The following is a 19495-nucleotide window of genomic DNA, read 5'->3' as shown; positions in this document are numbered from 1 at the left end:
CTTCTTGGGCAATAGCTCAGTGTCTTTGGCAAGCCAGAAGCAGAGGATGGTTGCAATGTCGTCCTACGAATCTGAGTATATCGCAACGGCGTCAGCGGCGTGCCAAGGAGTATGGCTCGGCATTTTGCTAGGCGATCTGCTGGGGACTGATCCTCTTATCGCTGATCTGTTCGTGGACAACAAGTCTGCGATCCAATTGTGAAAGAACCCCGTGTTCCATGACCGTAGCAAGCACATCGAGGTTAGGTACCGCTTCATCACGATCTGCATCGAGGATGGAACTGTCACAGTTCAGTTTGTTGGCACTAAAGATCAACTTGCAGATGTTCTCACGAAGGTCCTAGGTCGAGTACGATTCCAGTTACTCTGCGAGAAGATCAACATTGTCAAGATCAAGTAGTTAGCTGCTTCTGGCTTAGGAGAAGTTTGTTGTAATAAACCAGGGCAGCATCTTCAGTTTAGATAGCTGTTAGTCTATTTCCTAGATAGGTTCAGTTACCGCCAGTTAGCAGTTATTCAGTTAACATTTAGCTGCTCCAAGTTTGTAACAACTTGGAGTGATTCTTGTGCGAGCCACGATTCGGTCGTGGGATAGCGCGACCAAAGTGGATCGTGGGCTCGTGTCTTTGCTTGTAGGCCCAAGAGCAAGCTGTTCAGCTGGCTGGCGGCGCAGAAACGGATTTGGACTTCGCACAGGCGCGCCAAATTTGGACTTCAGCAACACTCATTGGCATGTTTTGTATGTGAGCAGGAGGAGGACACGGCCGATCACATCATCCTCCAATGTGTGGTTGCTAGGGAAACCTGGCATTGCTGTGGGCGAGCCCTAGGTCTGAATTTTCAGGTGCCCACGGCCGACAGCACAATTGTGGATTGGTGGGTGACGGAGAGGCAGAGATTCAGGAGAGCTGATAGAATACTTTGATGGCCTTGTCTGCATGACGGCATATACCCTTTGGAAGAACAGAAATGCTTGGTACTTCGATAACCCTAACCGCCAGCTCTCGGTCAGGACCATGACAGAGATGATTATGGAGGAGTGTAGCTACATCTCGACTAGGTTTAGGGTAGCTGCTGGAGTAGGAGTCCTAGATAATGGGTGAGTAGAGTAGCTCTTGTGTATGTTGGAGTTGCTGGCTCCCTCTGTTCGCAGTAGGAGCCTCTCTTGTAAATACTTTTATGCCTTCTATAAAATTATGGTACGCGTTCGCGTACTCTCGAAAAAAAAGGAATGAGTCGCAAGTTGTGCGCGGAGCAAAACCCCTCTCTCCCATCCTCTCTCTGGTCTTGTGAGCTCGAGGTTAGGGATATCAGTCCACTCCGCCAGATCGCGATTGTCGTCGCTCCATGTGAATGCTCCGCCGGACCAACCGTTGTTGGTTTCCTCCTGGCGCCGCTGATACGTCTCCGACGTATCGATAATTTCTTATGTTCCATGCCACATTATTGATGTTATCTACATGTTTTATGCACACTTTATGTCATATTCGTGCATTTTCTGGAACTAACCTATTAACAAGATGCCGAAGTGCCAGTTGCTGTTTTCTGCTGTTTTTGGTTTCAGAAATCCTAGTAAGGAAATATTCTCGGAATTGGACAAAATCAAAGCCCAGGGGCCTATTTTCTCACGAAGCTTCCAGAAGTCCGAAGGAGAGACGAAGAGGGGCCACGGAGGGGCCACACCATAGGGCGGCGCGGCCCCCCCCTTGGCCGCGCCGGCCTGTAGTGTGGGGCCCCCGTGCCGCCTCTTGACCTGCCCTTCCGCCTATAAAAAGTCTCCGTGACGAAAACCCCGCACTGAGAACCACGATACGGAAAACCTTCCGGAGACACCGCCGCCGCCGATCCCATCTCGGGGGATCCAGGAGATCGCCTCCGGCACCCTTCCGGAGAGGGGAATCATCTCCCGGAGGACTCTACGCCGCCATGGTCGCCTCCGGTGTGATGTGTGAGTAGTCTACCCCTGGACTATGGGTCCATAGCAGTAGCTAGATGGTTGTCTTCTCCCCATTATGCTATCATTGTCGGATCTTGTGAGCTGCCTAACATGATCAAGATCATCTATCTGTAATTCTATATGTTGCGTTTGTTGGGATCCGATGAATAGAGAATACTTGTTATGTTGATTATCAAAGTTATGCTTATGTGTTGTTTATGATCTTGCATGCTCTCCGTTACTAGTAGATGCTCTGGCCAAGTAGATGCTTGTAACTCCAAGAGGGAGTACTTATGCTCGATAGTGGGTTCATGCCTGCATTGACACAGGGACAAAGGATGTGAAAGTTCTAAGGTTGTGTTGTGCTTTGTTGCCACTAGGGATAAAACATTAGTGCTATGTTCAAGGATGTAGTCACTAGTTACATTACGCACCATACTTAATGCAATTGTCTGTTGTTAGCAACTTAATACTGGAAGGGGTTCGGATGATAACCTGAAGGTGGACTTTTTAGGCATAGATGCAGTTGGATGACGGTCTATGTACTTTGTCGTAATGCCCAATTAAATCTCACTATACTCATCATGATATGTATGTGCATGGTCATGCTCTCTTTATTTATCAATTGCCCAACTGTAATTTGTTCACCCAACATGCTGTTCGTCTTATGGGAGAGACACCTCTAGTGAACTGTGGACCCCGGTCCAATTCTCTTTACTGAAATACAATCTACTTTGCAATACTTGTTCTATCGTTTTCGCAAACAATCATCTTCCACACAATACGGTTAACTCTTTGTTACAGCAAGCCGGTGAGATTGACAACCTCACTGTTTCGTTGGGGCAAAGTACTTTGGTTGTGTTGTGCAGGTTCCACGTTGGCGCCGGAATCCCTGGTGTTGCGCCGCACTACATCCCGCCGCCATCAACCTTCAACGTGCTTCTTGGCTCCTCCTGGTTCGATAAACCTTGGTTTCTTTCTGAGGGAAAACTTGCTGCTGTGCGCATCATACCTTCCTCTTGGGGTTGCCCAACGAACGTGTGAAATACACGCCATCAAGCTCTTTTTCTGGCGCCGTTGCCGGGTAACTGAAGAAAAGCTACACCACAGAGAATTGCCTCCCACGGCAACAGCTCTTTTTCTGGCGCCGTTGCCGGGGAGATCAAGACACGCTGCAAGGGGAGTCTCCACTTCTCAATCTCTTTACTTTGTTTTTGTCTTGCTTAGTTTTATTTACTACTTTGTTTGCTGCACTAAATCAAAATACAAAAAAATTAGTTGCTAGTTTTACTTTACTTGCTATCTTGTTTACTATATCAAAAACACAAAAAAATTAGTTTACTTGCATTTACTTTATCCAGTTTGCTTTATTGTCTTGCACTCTATATTAAAATACAAAAAAAGTTAGTTACTTTGGTTACCATGTCTAGCTCTGAACCTGTTACTTCTTCGCCTGAAGAATTAGTCTTCACTTTTAAACAAGGGGATGAGGAGAGTTTTAAGGATGCTTGGTCTAGAATTTTTACTTCTTATCGTAAAACTGAACCTCAAATGACTCTAAGTTTGCTCCTCAGTAATTTTTATTTTGGTCTTATGGTTCGCTATAGATATGCTTTGGATACTTTAGTGGGAGGAGATTTCCTTCATTGCAAAGGGGATCAAGCTTTTAATGCCATAAAGAAGTTGGTTGCATCACATGATTCAGCTAATAACTTTGATTCAGTCCTCACTAGCATTTATAATAGATTAAATAATCTTGAGATAAGTACATCTCGCTTGAATGATAATTATTGCCACGTTCGTAATCGTCTTGAACAAGTTTTAGTGAACTCTAAACTCTCAATGTGGGATCCTGCTGTTAAAATTGTCATCGGTGATCGAACTCTCCATGCCTACTGTGATATTATGTATGAATTTTGCCTTATGCCTGAAAGTATTTATAAATATTTGAAACTTTGGGGAGTCGAGGAAGGAGGAGAAGAAATAACTCTCATTGATAACTCTACTATAATTCCTAAAGGAATAGCCGCAGGTGTGCATACAACCATTCTTGGAAGAACAATATCCATTGATTATCTTGTTGTTGAAACAGGAAAACTCACACTCGGAAGATCCCTGCTGAAACTATTGGGAGCAGTCATTGATGTTGGAGAAGGCACTCTGAAATTCACCTCTATACCGGGGGAAACTCATACATTTCCTAAACCAAAGGGAAAGAAAAACAATAAGAAAGGTAAGGGTAAAGCCGAAGGTAAGGTTGACACTTCGTCTCTTGATAATACTTGATACACACTTTCCGCGCCTAGCTGAAAGGCGTTAAAGAAAAGCGCTTATGGGAGACAACCCATGTTTTTACCTACAGTACTTTGTTTTTATTTTGTGTCTTGGAAGTTGTTTACTACTGTAGCAACCTCTCCTTATCTTAGTTTTGTGTTTTGTTGTGCCAAGTTAAGCCGTTGATAGAAAAGTAAGTACTAGATTTGGATTACTGCACAGTTCCAGATTTCTTTGCTGTCACGAATCTGGGTCCACCTCCCTGTAGGTAGCTCAGAAAATTAAGCCAATTTACGTGCATGATCCTCAGATATGTACGCAACTTTCATTCAATTTGAGCATTTTCATTTGAGCAAGTATGGTGCCATTTTAAAATTCGTCAATACGAACTGTTCTGTTTTGACAGATTCTGCCTTTTATTTCGCATTGCCTCTTTCGCTATGTTGGATGAATTTCTTTGATCCATTAATGTCCAGTAGCATTATGCAATGTCCAGAAGTGTTAAGAATGATTGTGTCACCTCTGAATATGTCAATTTATATTGTGCACTAACCCTCTAATGAGTTGTTTCGAGTTTGGTGTGGAGGAAGTTTTCAAGGATCAAGAGAGGAGTATGATGCAACATGATCAAGGAGAGTGAAAGCTCTAAGCTTGGGGATGCCCCGGTGGTTCACCCCTGCATATATCAAGAAGACTCAAGCGTCTAAGCTTGGGGATGCCCAAGGCATCCCCTTCTTCATCGACAACATTATCAGGTTCCTCCCCTGAAACTATATTTTTATTCCATCACATCTTATGTGCTTTTTCTTGGAGCGTCGGTTTGTTTTTGTTTTTTGTTTTGTTTGAATAAAATGGATCCTAGCATTCACTTTATGGGAGAGAGACACGCTCCGCTGTAGCATATGGACAAGTATGTCCTTGGTTTCTACTCATAGTATTCATGGCGAAGTTTCTCCTTCGTTAAATTGTTATATGGTTGGAATTGGAAAATGATACATGTAGTAATTGCTATAAATGTCTCGGGTAATGTGATACTTGGCAATTGTTGTGCTCATGATTAAGCTCTTGCATCATATGCTTTGCACCCATTAATGAAGAAATACATAGAGCATGCTAAAATTTGGTTTGCATATTTGGTTTCTCTAAGGTCTAGATAATTTCTAGTATTGAGTTTGAACAACAAGGAAGACGGTGTAGAGTCTTATAATGTTTTCAATATGTCTTTTATGTGAGTTTTGCTGCACCGGTTCATCCTTGTGTTTGTTTCAAATAAGCCTTGCTAGCCTAAACCTTGTATCGAGAGGGAATACTTCTCATGCATCCAAAATGCTTGAGCCAACCACTATGCCATTTGTGTCCACCATACCTACCTATACTACATGGTATTTTCCGCCATTCCAAAGTAAATTGCTTGAGTGCTACCTTTAAAATTCCATCATTCACCTTTGCAATATATAGCTCATGGGACAAATAGCTTAAAAACTATTGTGGTATTGAATATGTAATTATGCACTTTATCTCTTATTAAGTTGCTTGTTGTGCGATAACTATGTTCACTGGGGACGCCATCAACTATTCATTGTTGAATTTAATGTGAGTTGCTATGCATGTTCGTCTTGTCTGAAGCAAGAGAGATCTACCACCATATGGTTAAGCATGCATATGTTAGAGAAGAACATCGGGCCGCTAACTAAAGCCATGCTCCATGGTGGAAGTTTCAGTTTTGGACAACAATCCTCAAATCTCAAATGAGAAAATTATTAATTGTTGGTATATGCTTATGCATAAAAGAGGAGTCCATTATCTGTTGTCTATGTTGTCCCGGTATGGATGTCTAAGTTGAAGAATAATCAATAGCGAGAAATCCAATGCGAGCTTTCTCCTTAGACCTTTGTACAGGCGGCATAGAGGTACCCCTTTGTGACACTTGGTAAAAACAATGCATTGTGATGACCCGGTAGTCCAAGCTAATTAGGACAAGGTGCGGGCACTATTAGTACACTATGCATGTGGCTTGCAACTTATAAGATATAATTTACATGATGCATATGCTTTATTACTACCGTTGACAAAATTGTTTCATGTTTTCAAAATCAAAGCTCTAGCACAAATATAGCAATCGATGCTTTTCCTCTATGGAGGACCATTCTTTTACTTTCAATGTTGAGTCAGTTCACCTATTTCTCTCCACCTCAAGAAGCAAACACTTGTGTGAACTGTGCATTGATTCCTACATACTTGCTTATTGCACTTATTATATTACTCTATGTTGACAATATCCATGAGATATACATGTTACAAGTTGAAAGCAACCGCTGAAACTTAATCTTCTTTTGTGTTGCTTCAATGCCTTTACTTTGAATTATTGCTTTATGAGTTAACTCTTATGCAAGACTTATTGATGCTTGTCTTGAAGTGCTATTCATGAAAAGTCTTTGCTATATGATTCACTTGTTTACTCATGTCGTATACATTGTTTTGATCGCTGCATTCACTACATATGCTTTACAAATAGTATGATCAAGATTATGATGGCATGTCACTCCAGAAATTATCTGTGTTATCGTTTTACCTGCTCGGGACGAGCAGAACTAAGCTTGGGGATGCTGATACGTCTCCGACGTATCGATAATTTCTTATGTTCCATGCCACATTATTGATGTTATCTACATGTTTTATGCACACTTTATGTCATATTCGTGCATTTTCTGGAACTAACCTATTAACAAGATGCCGAAGTGCAAGTTTCTGTTTTCTGTTGTTTTTGGTTTCAGAAATCCTAGTAAGGAAATATTCTCGGAATTGGACGAAATCAAAGCCCAGGGGCCTATTTTCTCACGAAGCTTCCAGAAGTCCGAAGGAGAGACGAAGAGGGGCCACGGAGGGGCCACACCATAGGGCCCAGGGGCCTATTTTCTCACGAAGCTTCCAGAAGTCCGAAGGAGAGACGAAGAGGGGCCACGGAGGGGCCACACCATAGGGCGGCGCGGCCCCCCCCTTGGCCGCGCCGGCCTGTAGTGTGGGGCCCCCGTGCCGCCTCTTGACCTGCCCTTCCGCCTATAAAAAGTCTCCGTGACGAAAACCCCAGTACCGAGAACCACGATACGGAAAACCTTCCAGAGACGCCGCCGCCGCCGATCCCATCTCGGGGGATCCAGGAGATCGCCTCCGGCACCCTGCCGGAGAGGGGAATCATCTCCCGGAGGACTCTACGCCGCCATGGTCGCCTCCGGTGTGATGTGTGAGTAGTCTACCCCTGGACTATGGGTCCATAGCAGTAGCTAGATGGTTGTCTTCTCCCCATTGTGCTATCATTGTCGGATCTTGTGAGCTGCCTAACATGATCAAGATCATCTATCTGTAATTCTATATGTTGCGTTTGTTGGGATCCGATGAATAGAGAATACTTGTTATGTTGATTATCAAAGTTATGCTTATGTGTTGTTTATGATCTTGCATGCTCTCCGTTACTAGTAGATGCTCTGGCCAAGTAGATGCTTGTAACTCCAAGAGGGAGTACTAATGCTCGATAGTGTGTTCATGCTGCATTGACACAGGACGATGTGAGAAAGTTCTAAGGTTGTGTTGTGCTGTTGCCACTAGGGATAAAACATTAGTGCTATGTTCAAGGATGTAGTCACTAGTTACATTACGCACCATACTTAATGCAATTGTCTGTTGTTAGCAACTTAATACTGGAAGGGGTTCGGATGATAACCTGAAGGTGGACTTTTTAGGCATAGATGCAGTTGGATGACGGTCTATGTACTTTGTCGTAATGCCCAATTAAATCTCACTATACTCATCATGATATGTATGTGCATGGTCATGCTCTCTTTATTTGTCAATTGCCCAACTGTAATTTGTTCACCCAACATGCTGTTCGTCTTATGGGAGAGACACCTCTAGTGAACTGTGGACCCCGGTCCAATTCTCTTTACTGAAATACAATCTACTGCAATACTTGTTCTACTGTTTTCTGCAAACAATCATCTTCCACACAATACGGTTAACTCTTTGTTACAGCAAGCCGGTGAGATTGACAACCTCACTGTTTCGTTGGGGCAAAGTACTTTGGTTGTGTTGTGCAGGTTCCACGTTGGCGCCGGAATCCCTGGTGTTGCGCCGCACTACATCCCGCCGCCATCAACCTTCAACGTGCTTCTTGGCTCCTCCTGGTTCGATAAACCTTGGTTTCTTTCTGAGGGAAAACTTGCTGCTGTGCGCATCATACCTTCCTCTTGGGGTTGCCCAACGAACGTGTGAAATACACGCCATCAGCCGCCATCTTCTCCCGTCACCGGCTGCTCCAGCGAATACCCCTGCTACATTTCGACCGCCCCCACCCACGCCGCCACCATATGCAGGTTCGCCGTCCGCCCCACAATCCACCTCATCGCCCTCTATCATGTTCCGCGCTCCAGGTTGTCATCCGCCATTGGCCCGCCGTCTTCACTAGGCTCCAGACCTCCCACCGCGCTGCCTCCCTCGCGGCCCGTGCGCTCCAGCCTTGCCTTCTAGTTGACGCCCAACGCCGGCCATCTAGGTATTTTAGCGTTGCTGGCTTGCTGCCACATTCTTCGTTTGAGCGATTCCAGATCTGTTCTGCCAGACCGAATCTAACTCGTGAGTAATAACCAGTACGTGTCGTTGTCGTCTGGAGCCGTTCCTATTCCTTGGATGTCTGGTGATTTCTGTAGGTGTTCGTTCTACCAACGTCGTCTCTCACATGCAACTTCCTTCTTTGTTTGGTACTCCTCTAGCGGGTCCTACAGGTGGTGGTAGCTGCTCTACATTGACTCCGCTCGTGGCTTCCATATGCTGCTCCATGGCGACTCTCCTGCAGGTCTTCAGGGATGCTCCACGTCGACTCTCTTCGCGGCTTCTACGGTCCGCTCTCCGCCAACTCTCTCTGTGGTTTCTACCTGCCCCTCTACGTCAACTCTCTTTGCGCCTTCTATATGCCTTCTATATGCCGCGCTCTCCGTCGACTCCCTTTGCAGCTTCTGTAGGCCGCTCTCCGTTAACTCTCTTTATGGTATCTTCATGCTCCGGCATTCGGCATACCGCTCTATGTTGGCTACATTAACGTTTTCTCCTGCCTGCTTTCACTTTGTATTCTTGCAACATCAGATCACTTTTGAAGCCCACTCACCAACGTCCAAAAGATGAAGGCTGCCCCTCGAAAACGTAATCATTTCTCACCTTCCAGATAATACAGGATGCACAAGCCATCACCTCCATAAAACATGGTCCAACAAAACCTTGTTTAGCCAGCATAGTCCTTGTGGTGATAGCCTGAGACATGTCTCAGTCGATCCCAATCATTTCCCAGTTAGTAATTCAAATGCAGTATATACTCTATAGCATAAGGGTGACTGTGATGCTAAGTAACTATTGTGACTGTGATGCTAAGTAACTACTACGTATTGTTTTCAAACGGCCTAATGCCCCACCTTCCAGATAATCCAGGATGCACAAGCCATCTAGGATTGACCAATCAAGCTCGCCATGCATACATTTACATGCCCAACCTGTTGGCCGGCTATACTACTACCTCCATCCCAAAACTTAAAACTTATATTATTTTTTGAAAGTCAAACTATATCAAATTTGACTAAGCTTTTACCAAAAATCATTAACATGCAAAATATAAAATTAATATCATTAAATAGATAATGAAATATATTTTCATTGGTATCTATAAAATATTATATGTGTTGATAGATTATTCTAAAATTTGAGTCAACTTTAATTAGGTTAACTTAAAAAAATATAAACCTTAAACTTTGGGATGGAGGTAGTACTAGGCAGGAACTAAAGAAGTAATTAAGTTAAGGTAGCACAAGTAATTAAGTCAAGGTAGCATGATGCGAGACCTGCATGTCAAAATAAGTGAAGCTGGCTTCCAGCACAACCTCAAGAGCGATGAACTCAAACGGTAGGTCGTCATCACGGTCGACAAAGCGGCGGTGCAACTCGGCGGCACAGCCCATAAATTCATCGGAAATCTCTTGAAGGAAGAGCGCCTCGTCAGCTGTGATGATGCACCGCAAGGGTTCGAGGCCGCAGACAATGGCGTGCCCGCAGGTGATGATGCCTGAGTGGAAGAAACTCGGGTCAGCAAGTCTGAGGTCACGTACCGACAGGTCCAGTAGATCAATTAATTCCAGCTTGGTGCGCTCCAACATCGCAGGTGCGTCAGTAGTCGCAGTCACGCGAACCCACGAGCGCTTGACTTCTCTTTTCCGGTCACCTTCGACGTCGATGGCTACACCGCCTATTCCATCCGCACTGTGTCCAGGAGATCCTGTTGCCATTTTGATATGACTTTGAAGTTTTGAATGCAACAAGGTTGTTTTTTCACAGCCTGCATGCATAGCACAGTATGGCTTGAACCCATTTAAGATATTAGGCCCTTGAGCCCAGCTTTTCATTAAGCTGATAACTGGATACAAAGTAGCAGGAAAAATAAAAAGAGATCATGTTATTATTTTGGTATTGCTCTGAGATTTTGAACTCTACAATGTTTTCTTGTAAGTTATATACTGCAAACATGAGCATGAACCAATTTTTAGACATTACATCATCTCCCTGGCGCCCCCAAAGGCCTCCCCCAACCGGATTTTGGGGGCGCCAGAGCCCAAATTCGGCCGGCACTCCCAGGCCACGCTAGCGGGGGCGTCGGATGGAGCTGAAAAGCGGGTGGGCCACACCTATCGGCGAGAGAGAGCAAAATATTCCCTCCAAAACCTTGTTTCCCTCATTTTTCTCACTCTTTTCCTCATTTCCACGCCTCGCCGTCGCCACTCCCGCCATTTCCCCTCTCTCGCCTCCTCGCCGTCGAGATGCCGCTGAAAAAGTTCCAAGGCCCTCGCACCACCGCCGATGGATCTGAGCCGCCGAAGAAGAAAAACTCGCGGCAGGCGAAGCATCTGCCGTAGAACTATACAAACACTATTTGGGCGGCGGACGTCCAGCACCGCGCGATGGTCTCGGGCGACCATAGTGCCAGAGAGGCCCGCCCGAAGGAGAAGAAGGCGAATGTGGCCATGAACATTATCTTGGAGTGGATCGCGTCGTCGCCAAACGGCGAAGTTTGGGAGAGCCAAAGCACCGTCTCTTCGCCAGCTGTCAACTCGTCGGCCACACCAGGGTTCCACGGCAACCATCAGCGGACGCCCATGACCCGGTTCTAGCCGCCGCCCGAGTACCCCGATAGCGACCCCCACGATGGCTTCAACCCTAACTCCTCCTTCGCACCGGAGCAGACACGCAACGACGAGCACCCTCGCACCGGCCTCTCGTCGGACCTCAACGTCGCGTACAATGGCTCACCAACCATGCGACACGGCCCTCTGCCATTCGTCGGATCGTCATCGTGGCAACTGTACTAGCCCACCGGGACCAACGCCAATAGCGTGTTCGGCGGTATAACCCAGGAGGCCGTGGAGGATATCATCCAGCACTGCCCCCAAGACGCGTTCATGCAGTAGGAGTCCCAGACCTGCGTTGGCCAGGAGCCGCTAGAAGAGGAGTGGGAAGAGGAGGAGCCGCTGGTTCCCGCGTCAGCCGCGTAGAAGAAGAAAGCATCGGCGGGGAAGAAGAAGAAAGTCGGCTCCGGTGGCCGCAGCCCAAAGTAGAGGACAAAGGAGGACGAATGCCTCGCCAAAACATGGAAGGTGGTGAGCATCGACCCTTTCATCTGCGCGAATCAAAACTCTCGCACCTATTGGGTGAGGGTGAAGGTGGTGTTCGATGAGCGCAGGCTCGTTGATCCCGATTTCAACAAGGTGCACATGGATCGCAACCAATCCGGCATGTCACACCGTTGGAGCATCACACAAGGATGTTGCAACAAATAACATGGCATCAAAACCGAGATCAACACAAGTGCGCCGAGCGGCACCTCCCTCTCCGACCAAGTAAGCCGCATTCCGCCCATGTCCTTGTTGATTTGCAATTGTTCTCATGCTGTGCCCATTTTGTTGTAGTTGGTTCTCATGTTGCAAGCCTACCGCAATGACATCGAGGACATCGATTTCAAGTACGTCCATGTCTTCAAAAGGATTGAGACATGTGACAAGTGGATCTTGACTTAGGCGGCTCTCGCCAAGGCCAAGGAAGGCGGCTTCGATCCAACCTCGTCAGCACCAGAAGCCACGGAGGAGCCCCCAATTGGGAACAAGGCAGCGAAGATGGCAAGGATGGGGGCGCCGGCCGCGGAAAGGCTGCAATCTTCCATCGAGAAGTGCATCGTCGATGCCGCCGTGAGGGAGGCAGACAAGGAACTATGGCGGCCTCGAGGGAGGAGAAGGCCGACGCGAGGTGGTCGGCGTTTTTGGAGAAGCAAGAAGTGAAGATCGGCCTTCTCAATGCCAATGTCACGGTGAAGAAGCGGGAGAAGGACTTGGTGCTTCTGGTGGCCGACACTGCTACCATGGATTCCGAGACGCGAGTATGGTACAATGAGCAGCACACCATGATCTTCCAGGAAAGGGCGGTAGCACCGGCGGCCAGTTCGACTCCAGCGGCAACGTTGGCTCTGGAGGAGGAGGCGCCTTCCACGACTGTCATTTGACTTGTTGTAATATGTGGCCGAAATTCTGGCCTTTTTTTCTTGTTCGCCGAGACTTTGAACTTGCGGCAAGTCGGGCGAGGAGCGTGATGAACTCGCCGCGTTTTTAGACGAACTAAGAGCATGTCTAGCAGGCCCCTCAAAACGCCCCCACCCCGTAAAATTTCGGCGGTATAGGGGGTGAGGCCAATTTGGGCTGTCTAGCAGGCCCCGTATTCAGGCCGGCCCGTATCGGCGGAATACGGGGCCCATCAAACCCACCCCTCCGCCCCCTACAAATACGAGGTGCAGGTGCGAGTGGGGGTCCAACCCCTCACTCGCAACCCTAGCTCCGCCGTGCACCGCCGCCTCCCCGCACACGCTCCGGCGAGAAATTCCACGCCGCACGCCGCAGGATTAGCACCGCCGCCGGCCATGTCCGCACGAAGGAGCAGTACCGCGTCGCCCGCCTCCAGATCGAAGCGATCCCGCTCGCCGGACACGCTCGAGGAGGCGTGGCGGCGCCAGTGCAAGCTCTCCGCCGCTGGGAGTCGGCGTGCGGTGTGCCGGTACGTCGGTGCCCTCTACGTGCCAGTGAAGCTCCGCGAGTTCGCGGCGGGCGGGCGCTACTACAAGGCCGATCCGCCGCTCAAGCCGATGAGCGGTGTCGAGTTCGACAAATAGCGCGCAGATTGGGAGCAGCACGGCCGGTCGAAGGCGGCATGGGAGGCACGGATTGGGAGCACCAGCGGCGGAGGAGCGCCGCTAGCCGGCGAGGAGGAAGAGGAGGCGGAGGAGGGGGAAGACCCCCTCTACTTGCAGGCGGTGGCCGCATCCATGAAGGATGCCGCCGAAGCTGCTCGGGCGGAGGAAGACGAGGTGGCGCAGGTCATCGCCACCGTGAAGGAGATGGAGGCGCGGGAGGCCGCCGCCAATGCGCCATTCGTCATCCTCGACGAGTAGATAGGTTCGTAGAAGTCGCGATCCATTAGGATCGCGCAATTTTGTAAAATCCGTATCTATTATCTATGTATGAACGTGATGAACTATCGTTTAATTTTCCCGGGGTTTGCAATTTTCAAAAATACGGGGTGAAATACGGGGTCTGTTAGACGGAATGGTTCTTGCGGGAGCATTTTTTTGATATAGGGCCCTCTACTCGCGTTTTACGGGGGTAGCAAAATAGGGGGCTGTTAGACATGCTCTAACAGCGACGTGAGGGGCGCCTAACATACTTAACCCCCCCCCCTCCATACGCCTTCTCTTTAAGCTGATGACCGATAAAAGGGTAGCAGGCTGGGGTTACCAGCAACCAATATTCTAGGTTTTGACTTTAAAAGCAATAAATTTCGAAATTTGAAACAAAATATCAGCCGAACTGAAAAGACAATAGTTGAATTTTCGAACGATTTTTGAAAGAATTGGGACGATATGTGGCAAAAAAAAATTGAAGTCATAGCAAACGACAGAGAATAACAAAAACAAGAATTGCAGGAGCATTAAAACAGAACGAGAATGCTAAGACGGCTGAAAGAAAGACCCAGCTTTTGGTCATGACCCAGATTGGCCAGCAGATTTCCTAATTGCATACCCACTCCTTGCCAAAAGCTATCACTTCAGTTGAAGCCACGCCTCTAATACCTATCTAGATCGGAAAATGGCTAGAGCGGAAAATCAAAAGGGCCAACTGAATCTGAGTTGCGTACCTTTTCATGACAGCGGCCATAAACCTCTCTTGATCTTCACTTGTTTTCAGCTGATCTGAGCTGAGCCAGGCCGCCGCCAGCTGAATACGGTCACCTAGGGTGCCCCTCTCCAAACACCTCAAGGATCCAGGGGTTCATCGACTCTGTATTCAACGACTTCAGGAACCTCCCTCCCTCTGGCTCCTTCCTTCACCTACCCAGAGAGAGCCAGGAGGCTCGCCTCACAAGAAGCGGCATAATAAGAATCAGAATCAGCAGCGGCGACAGAGAGATTTTTGGGGCATTTTACTTTTTGCTCTGCTTTATTTGGGGACGATTATTTGCCCCTTTTTTTTGCTTTGCAGTCTTTTTTTTTGCCCCACTTTACTTTATCAAATGATGATTTGCCCACATTGCAATTTGCCCCACTTTTACTTTATCAATTGATGATTTGCTCAAAATAACAGGTACGGCTCACGCCTAAAGACCAAATTCCCCCCTACTTGTGTGACCTAGAGTCACACTCGCACCAGGACAGTCTCGCATCTTGCGTCGCTCCCTTCTCCCTAGCACCAGCTGCTGCAGGGTGCGCACGCCTCTCAAGTCTCACCTGCAGCTTCATGGACGACGCCGCCGCGGTCCTTTCCTAGCATCGCCGGTGTTCGCCCCTTCGACTGCACACACGAACAACTTATCTCTAAGCCCGTCTCTTCCCCCGGTCTAGGAGGTGTCGGCCTAGCCGCGTAGTCATCATCCTGTTGGGCGACGGGAAGGCGGGAGTTCGGGGAGCTGGACCGAGAGCGTGCCCGGGATTGGGGGAGGGACTGCGAGGGGGACGGGGAGACATGGACGTGGGAGTCTGCGAGTTCCAATAGAGGGAAGAGGATCTCGGCGCCGCTCACCGGACCTGGAGAAGAACACCAGCGAGGGAGCACCAGAGCGGTGACGGGGGGAGGCGGCGAATGCCGGTGAGGAGGGAGCAGCAGCTCAGGGCGAAGGGGAGCAGTGCGCCCAGGGTAGTGGCGTAGAGGATTAGTCCGCCGGTCATGCGGAGGGAGCAGCTCGCCGGCGGTGCTGATGCGGATAGGAGTCTTTACTATTAAATGGGAGTTGGTCGTTTGACACTCAACGCGTTTGATGGTCGTCATTCGGAGCATCATGTCCGTCCAATATACTCAATGTCTATCCTACCGTCCGTGCAACAAAAGAATCCAGACATGATCCGGTCTTTCCAATTAACAATCAAGACGTGATTCACTCCTTATCCATTAAGGAAGGTTATTTCCGAAAAAAGGAAACTATCAAAATGGAAAGGAAGGTTATATCCCAAAAATCAGGACGTGATGTATGTCTACCTCTTTGCATCACCCCCGTGAAAGTTTTCGTTTCCTGTGCATGCCTGGTGCTCCCACATCTCTCTCTCTTTCTCTCTCTCTCTCTCTCATCACAGGTGAATGGAGAAATGCGTCGGCAGTTCGGACCGGTGCCTCTCGGCTGTCGCTGCATGCTCATCCCAAACCCCCCAGTGGCCTTGAGACGTTCACGTACTGGCGTGGCATATGAGGTCGCGTACACGCGCGCAGGCAATGTTATAACCGATCGCTTGGGATCGGAGGATCTCGTGGTGGCTGTCCCGATCGAGGCAGCGGTACCCGTCTGAGATGTACGGAGTCGTGGAGCCAGAGGCGGGCGGGGCACGGTCGCCGGGGCTCTTGTGATGATAGGGCATGCGGTGGTGAGGGGACAGGGTCCGGCCGCCGGGAGCATCCTGGCATAGGACGTCGAGGGATTTCTAGGTGTGGCTCCTGATCATGCGATGCGATCGGGTGTCAGCGCCGCCAGTCGCCGGCAAGTGGAGGAATAGTAACTCAGGAAGAGATGTGTCACCAGCGTGCGTTGACGTACAGCTGTTCCGAGCTTGGTGGTTTGGAGAGGACGATCGGTGGCTGCCTCCACCCCAACGCCTTGACCAGCATGGACATCGGTACCTGACGCTGTTTTTTTTTTTTTTGAGATGGTACCCTGACGCTGCTACTTGATGGTCAAGGTAGACTTGCTTTTTCATCAATCTTACTACCTATATTACTTCCCTTATTGCATTGTTGGGTTCATGGTGGCAATTTACTCATTCGTCGATCGATTCCAGTTCTTTACTTGTCTATATCCAAATAGTGCAGTGGTATAGCAATGTATTGGTTCCAATTCTTGAACGGTATTCTGTTTGGCTAATTTTTTTGCACTTTTTGTATGCGAATGTAAAGAAGCTAAGGTATCGATGAGTTTTTACTTTTTACTACGGACATGAATTGAGAAGTGGTATGGAAAAAGAGTTGTATCAACTTGTAATTCTTTCAGGCTCGCTTCTAGGACATGTAAATTGTGCAACTAGAAGCTGAAAATAATCTGTTTTGTTATAGATTGTATCAATATACCGTTATTTTTCCTACATCTGCATTTCTCACAATTGCAATTTTACATGCTACTTGGCCATTTCCAATTCCTTTTCGAACTCATGCAATTGTGAACCTTCTATTTTACATATCAAGGTATTACATAGGGTTCTTATATATTTTAAGGTGGTTGGTTATAGATTGACTCGCTGAGTTAAAATTCTTGGCAAAAAGTTGTGGGATGTTCCCCATTCAAAGACTTAACGAACACAATGACTGATGGAGCTACAAATGCCGTGAGTAATGATCATCTCAGAAATGAACCACCAAGTTGTCGAGGTAGGTATGCTTGGATGTTTGATGAGGAAAATAGTACTGGCTAGAGAAGCAGCATAAGAGCGAGAAAAAAAATACTGCAAGTGTCTCCGATAGTTTTGATAGCAAATATTTTCAATGGTACTTATTTGTTGGTTTTAGCATATGAGCAAAAAAAGAATATCTTCTAACTATTTCACTCATGCGTATTGGTTTCAGCTGGACAAAGCTATGCGAATGTAGATCAACACATTGCATATCTGACAAGAAACAATAGAGGGATTGGAAACAATACTCATCGATGTCCGAGGAACCGAGGGATATTGTGGTGCGGTGCGGCGGAATAGTGAGAACAAGAAAGGAAGATTCATGTGCAGTTTCAGGGCGGCGACCATTTTGGAGCAATGAGTTTCTATTATGAGGATCCCGCGTTGACGGTTAAGATAGTTATGCCTCAAGTTGGTCAAGAGTTGAGTGGGTTGTTTACAATTCAGGTGGATGAAGATGCTATAAATATTTTGTGACTATTTGACCAATATTTGTGCCGTGTTCGACTTCTGTGAACTATACATTGTGACTCTTTGAGCAATATTTGTTGATCGTCTATTTATCGATTGTTCTATATAAACCCACGAGTACTTAGCTAGCAAATTATTAAACTTTAAATAACTAAAATTAACTCTTTGCTACGGGAAGTCAACTTCAGAAATAATGCCCTTCTTATTAGCACTCTGATGGTTTACCTTGTATTCTTTTTTAGATATGTAATTAAATAACCTCTTATGATATTTTTTAAGACTATATTCTATAGGATTGAACATGGTACATCCTCCGCCAAACAAAGTACCACTCGACAGCGATATTTGTGAATTAATCTGTAAGTACGAGGAACTTTGTTCAACCATTGTTGATTTTCTTTATCCGTATTTTTTGCAGGTAATTTGTTTTACGGTTTGCAAATTTGCAAGGAGTTAATGTGACGCGAACTAAACTCTTTTGTTTGCTCAGGTAGATGTGAAGTTCTAGCTGGAGGCGGAGTGTACCTTGAACCAAGCCAACCATCACTTACATTGCAAGCCATTTGTTTCAATTTGTAAAATGTGGTCGGGTGACGGGTGGTTAACCGAAGATAGTGTGGTCATTAGTTGAGCTTAATTAGAAGAGTTATATGTGAAGGAATGGCTACATTTACATGAAGAATGATAATCATTGTATTTGCAATGCAAACATCGTAATAACTTCTGATCTTTTGCAGGTTGGAGATAAACTGTTGCGGGATCAGTAGTGTAGAACTAAAGTTGTATATGGTTCCGAGTCTTGTACTACCAACTGACCTAGCGCACCTCACTGATTTTGAAAGAAGTTTGTGGCTTAGGGCGACCATCCCAGAACAGATGAGGTCGAGCGCGGGATCGGGGACGGAGTGAAGTAGCAGGTTGACTTGGCAGTGCTACATCAGTGGGGAAGAAAACAACCACAACACCGCCTAAACCACCATGCCTCGCCGAGTCTATTTTCTACTGTTCCCGTCCACGCTCTATTTCCCGCATGAAGATAGCCCCAAGATTCCATCATGTCACCGATCATCGACGTCGAGCAGAGTCATCTCTTCTCTAGCCCGCTTCAGTTATCCTTCTATCTTTCACGCATCTCAACTAGATCTTCCTCCATTTTCTTTGAATTTCAGCTTAAAGGTATATGATTCCAACTTGTTTGAATATCGATGAACAACTTCTATTTCAGCTATGTTTTCTTTGATTAGTTCGTGTGATACGAACATGGTTAGAAGTCTACAAAGGTGGAAGGTAATGATATCAGTTGTCAAAATATACTTCAAACGAGATATAATCTTATATGTAGAATATATTGTGGCTGTTTTTATCATACACATTAATTTTTCCATTATTGTATTGACATATTGAGGAAAAAATAGAAACCGTAGCAACGCACGGGCATTCAACTAGTAATACGTGTATTCTAGTCCTTACTTTTAGCCTTATCCTTAAATTCATATAGGAACAAAATAATGTTGAATAAATATATAGTGGCAAAAAATCAAAGTTGGAAATAAAATGGGGAAAAAATAATTGTAAAGTAATGTAACATCCCTGTTTTAGAAAACCCTAGTTAGGAGTTGTTTGTGCATCACGAGCATCATATAAAATGCATTAGGAAAAATTTGCAAATAAATTAAAATGGAAACCCTAAGGTGTGCCATTTCTCTCTCTTTTGAAATGCCCTCAAAATCTTTCAATGAATCAAGATAAACTCACATGGCATTTATGCTATGTTGAAGGGACATGGGTGCTTTGAAATTCTCTGAAAAAGAGTTTGTCAA

At 46.6% G+C, this 19495-nt stretch overlaps 1 protein-coding gene across 9 annotated transcripts in view; it reads right to left on the bottom strand.

Annotated features, from left to right (window-relative positions):
* LOC127305993 (magnesium transporter MRS2-C-like) overlaps positions 1-14762 on the bottom strand; it is a 47922-nt gene extending 33160 nt beyond the window's left edge. For 3 of the 9 annotated variants that reach the window (XM_051336591.2, XM_051336593.2, XM_071822913.1), the window contains exons 1-2: positions 14474-14761; positions 10090-10580 (exon numbers count right to left, since the gene is read on the bottom strand). In XM_051336591.2, coding sequence (XP_051192551.1) covers positions 10090-10530 — 441 coding nt within the window. In that variant the 5' untranslated portion in view covers positions 10531-10580; positions 14474-14761. Of the gene's footprint in view, positions 1-10089; positions 10581-14473 lie in introns of all 9 variants that reach the window. The other 6 variants (XM_071822911.1, XM_051336595.2, XM_051336594.2 and 3 more) reach the window with 6 other exon arrangements.
* Between the last annotated feature and the right edge of the window lie 4733 nt (positions 14763-19495).

The sequence above is a fragment of the Lolium perenne genome, chromosome 6, assembly GCF_019359855.2.
Source record: "Lolium perenne isolate Kyuss_39 chromosome 6, Kyuss_2.0, whole genome shotgun sequence".
NCBI lineage: Eukaryota > Viridiplantae > Streptophyta > Magnoliopsida > Poales > Poaceae > Lolium > Lolium perenne.
Note: the sequence above shows the minus strand (reverse complement) of the source record. Positions and strands in the feature narration are given on the sequence as shown.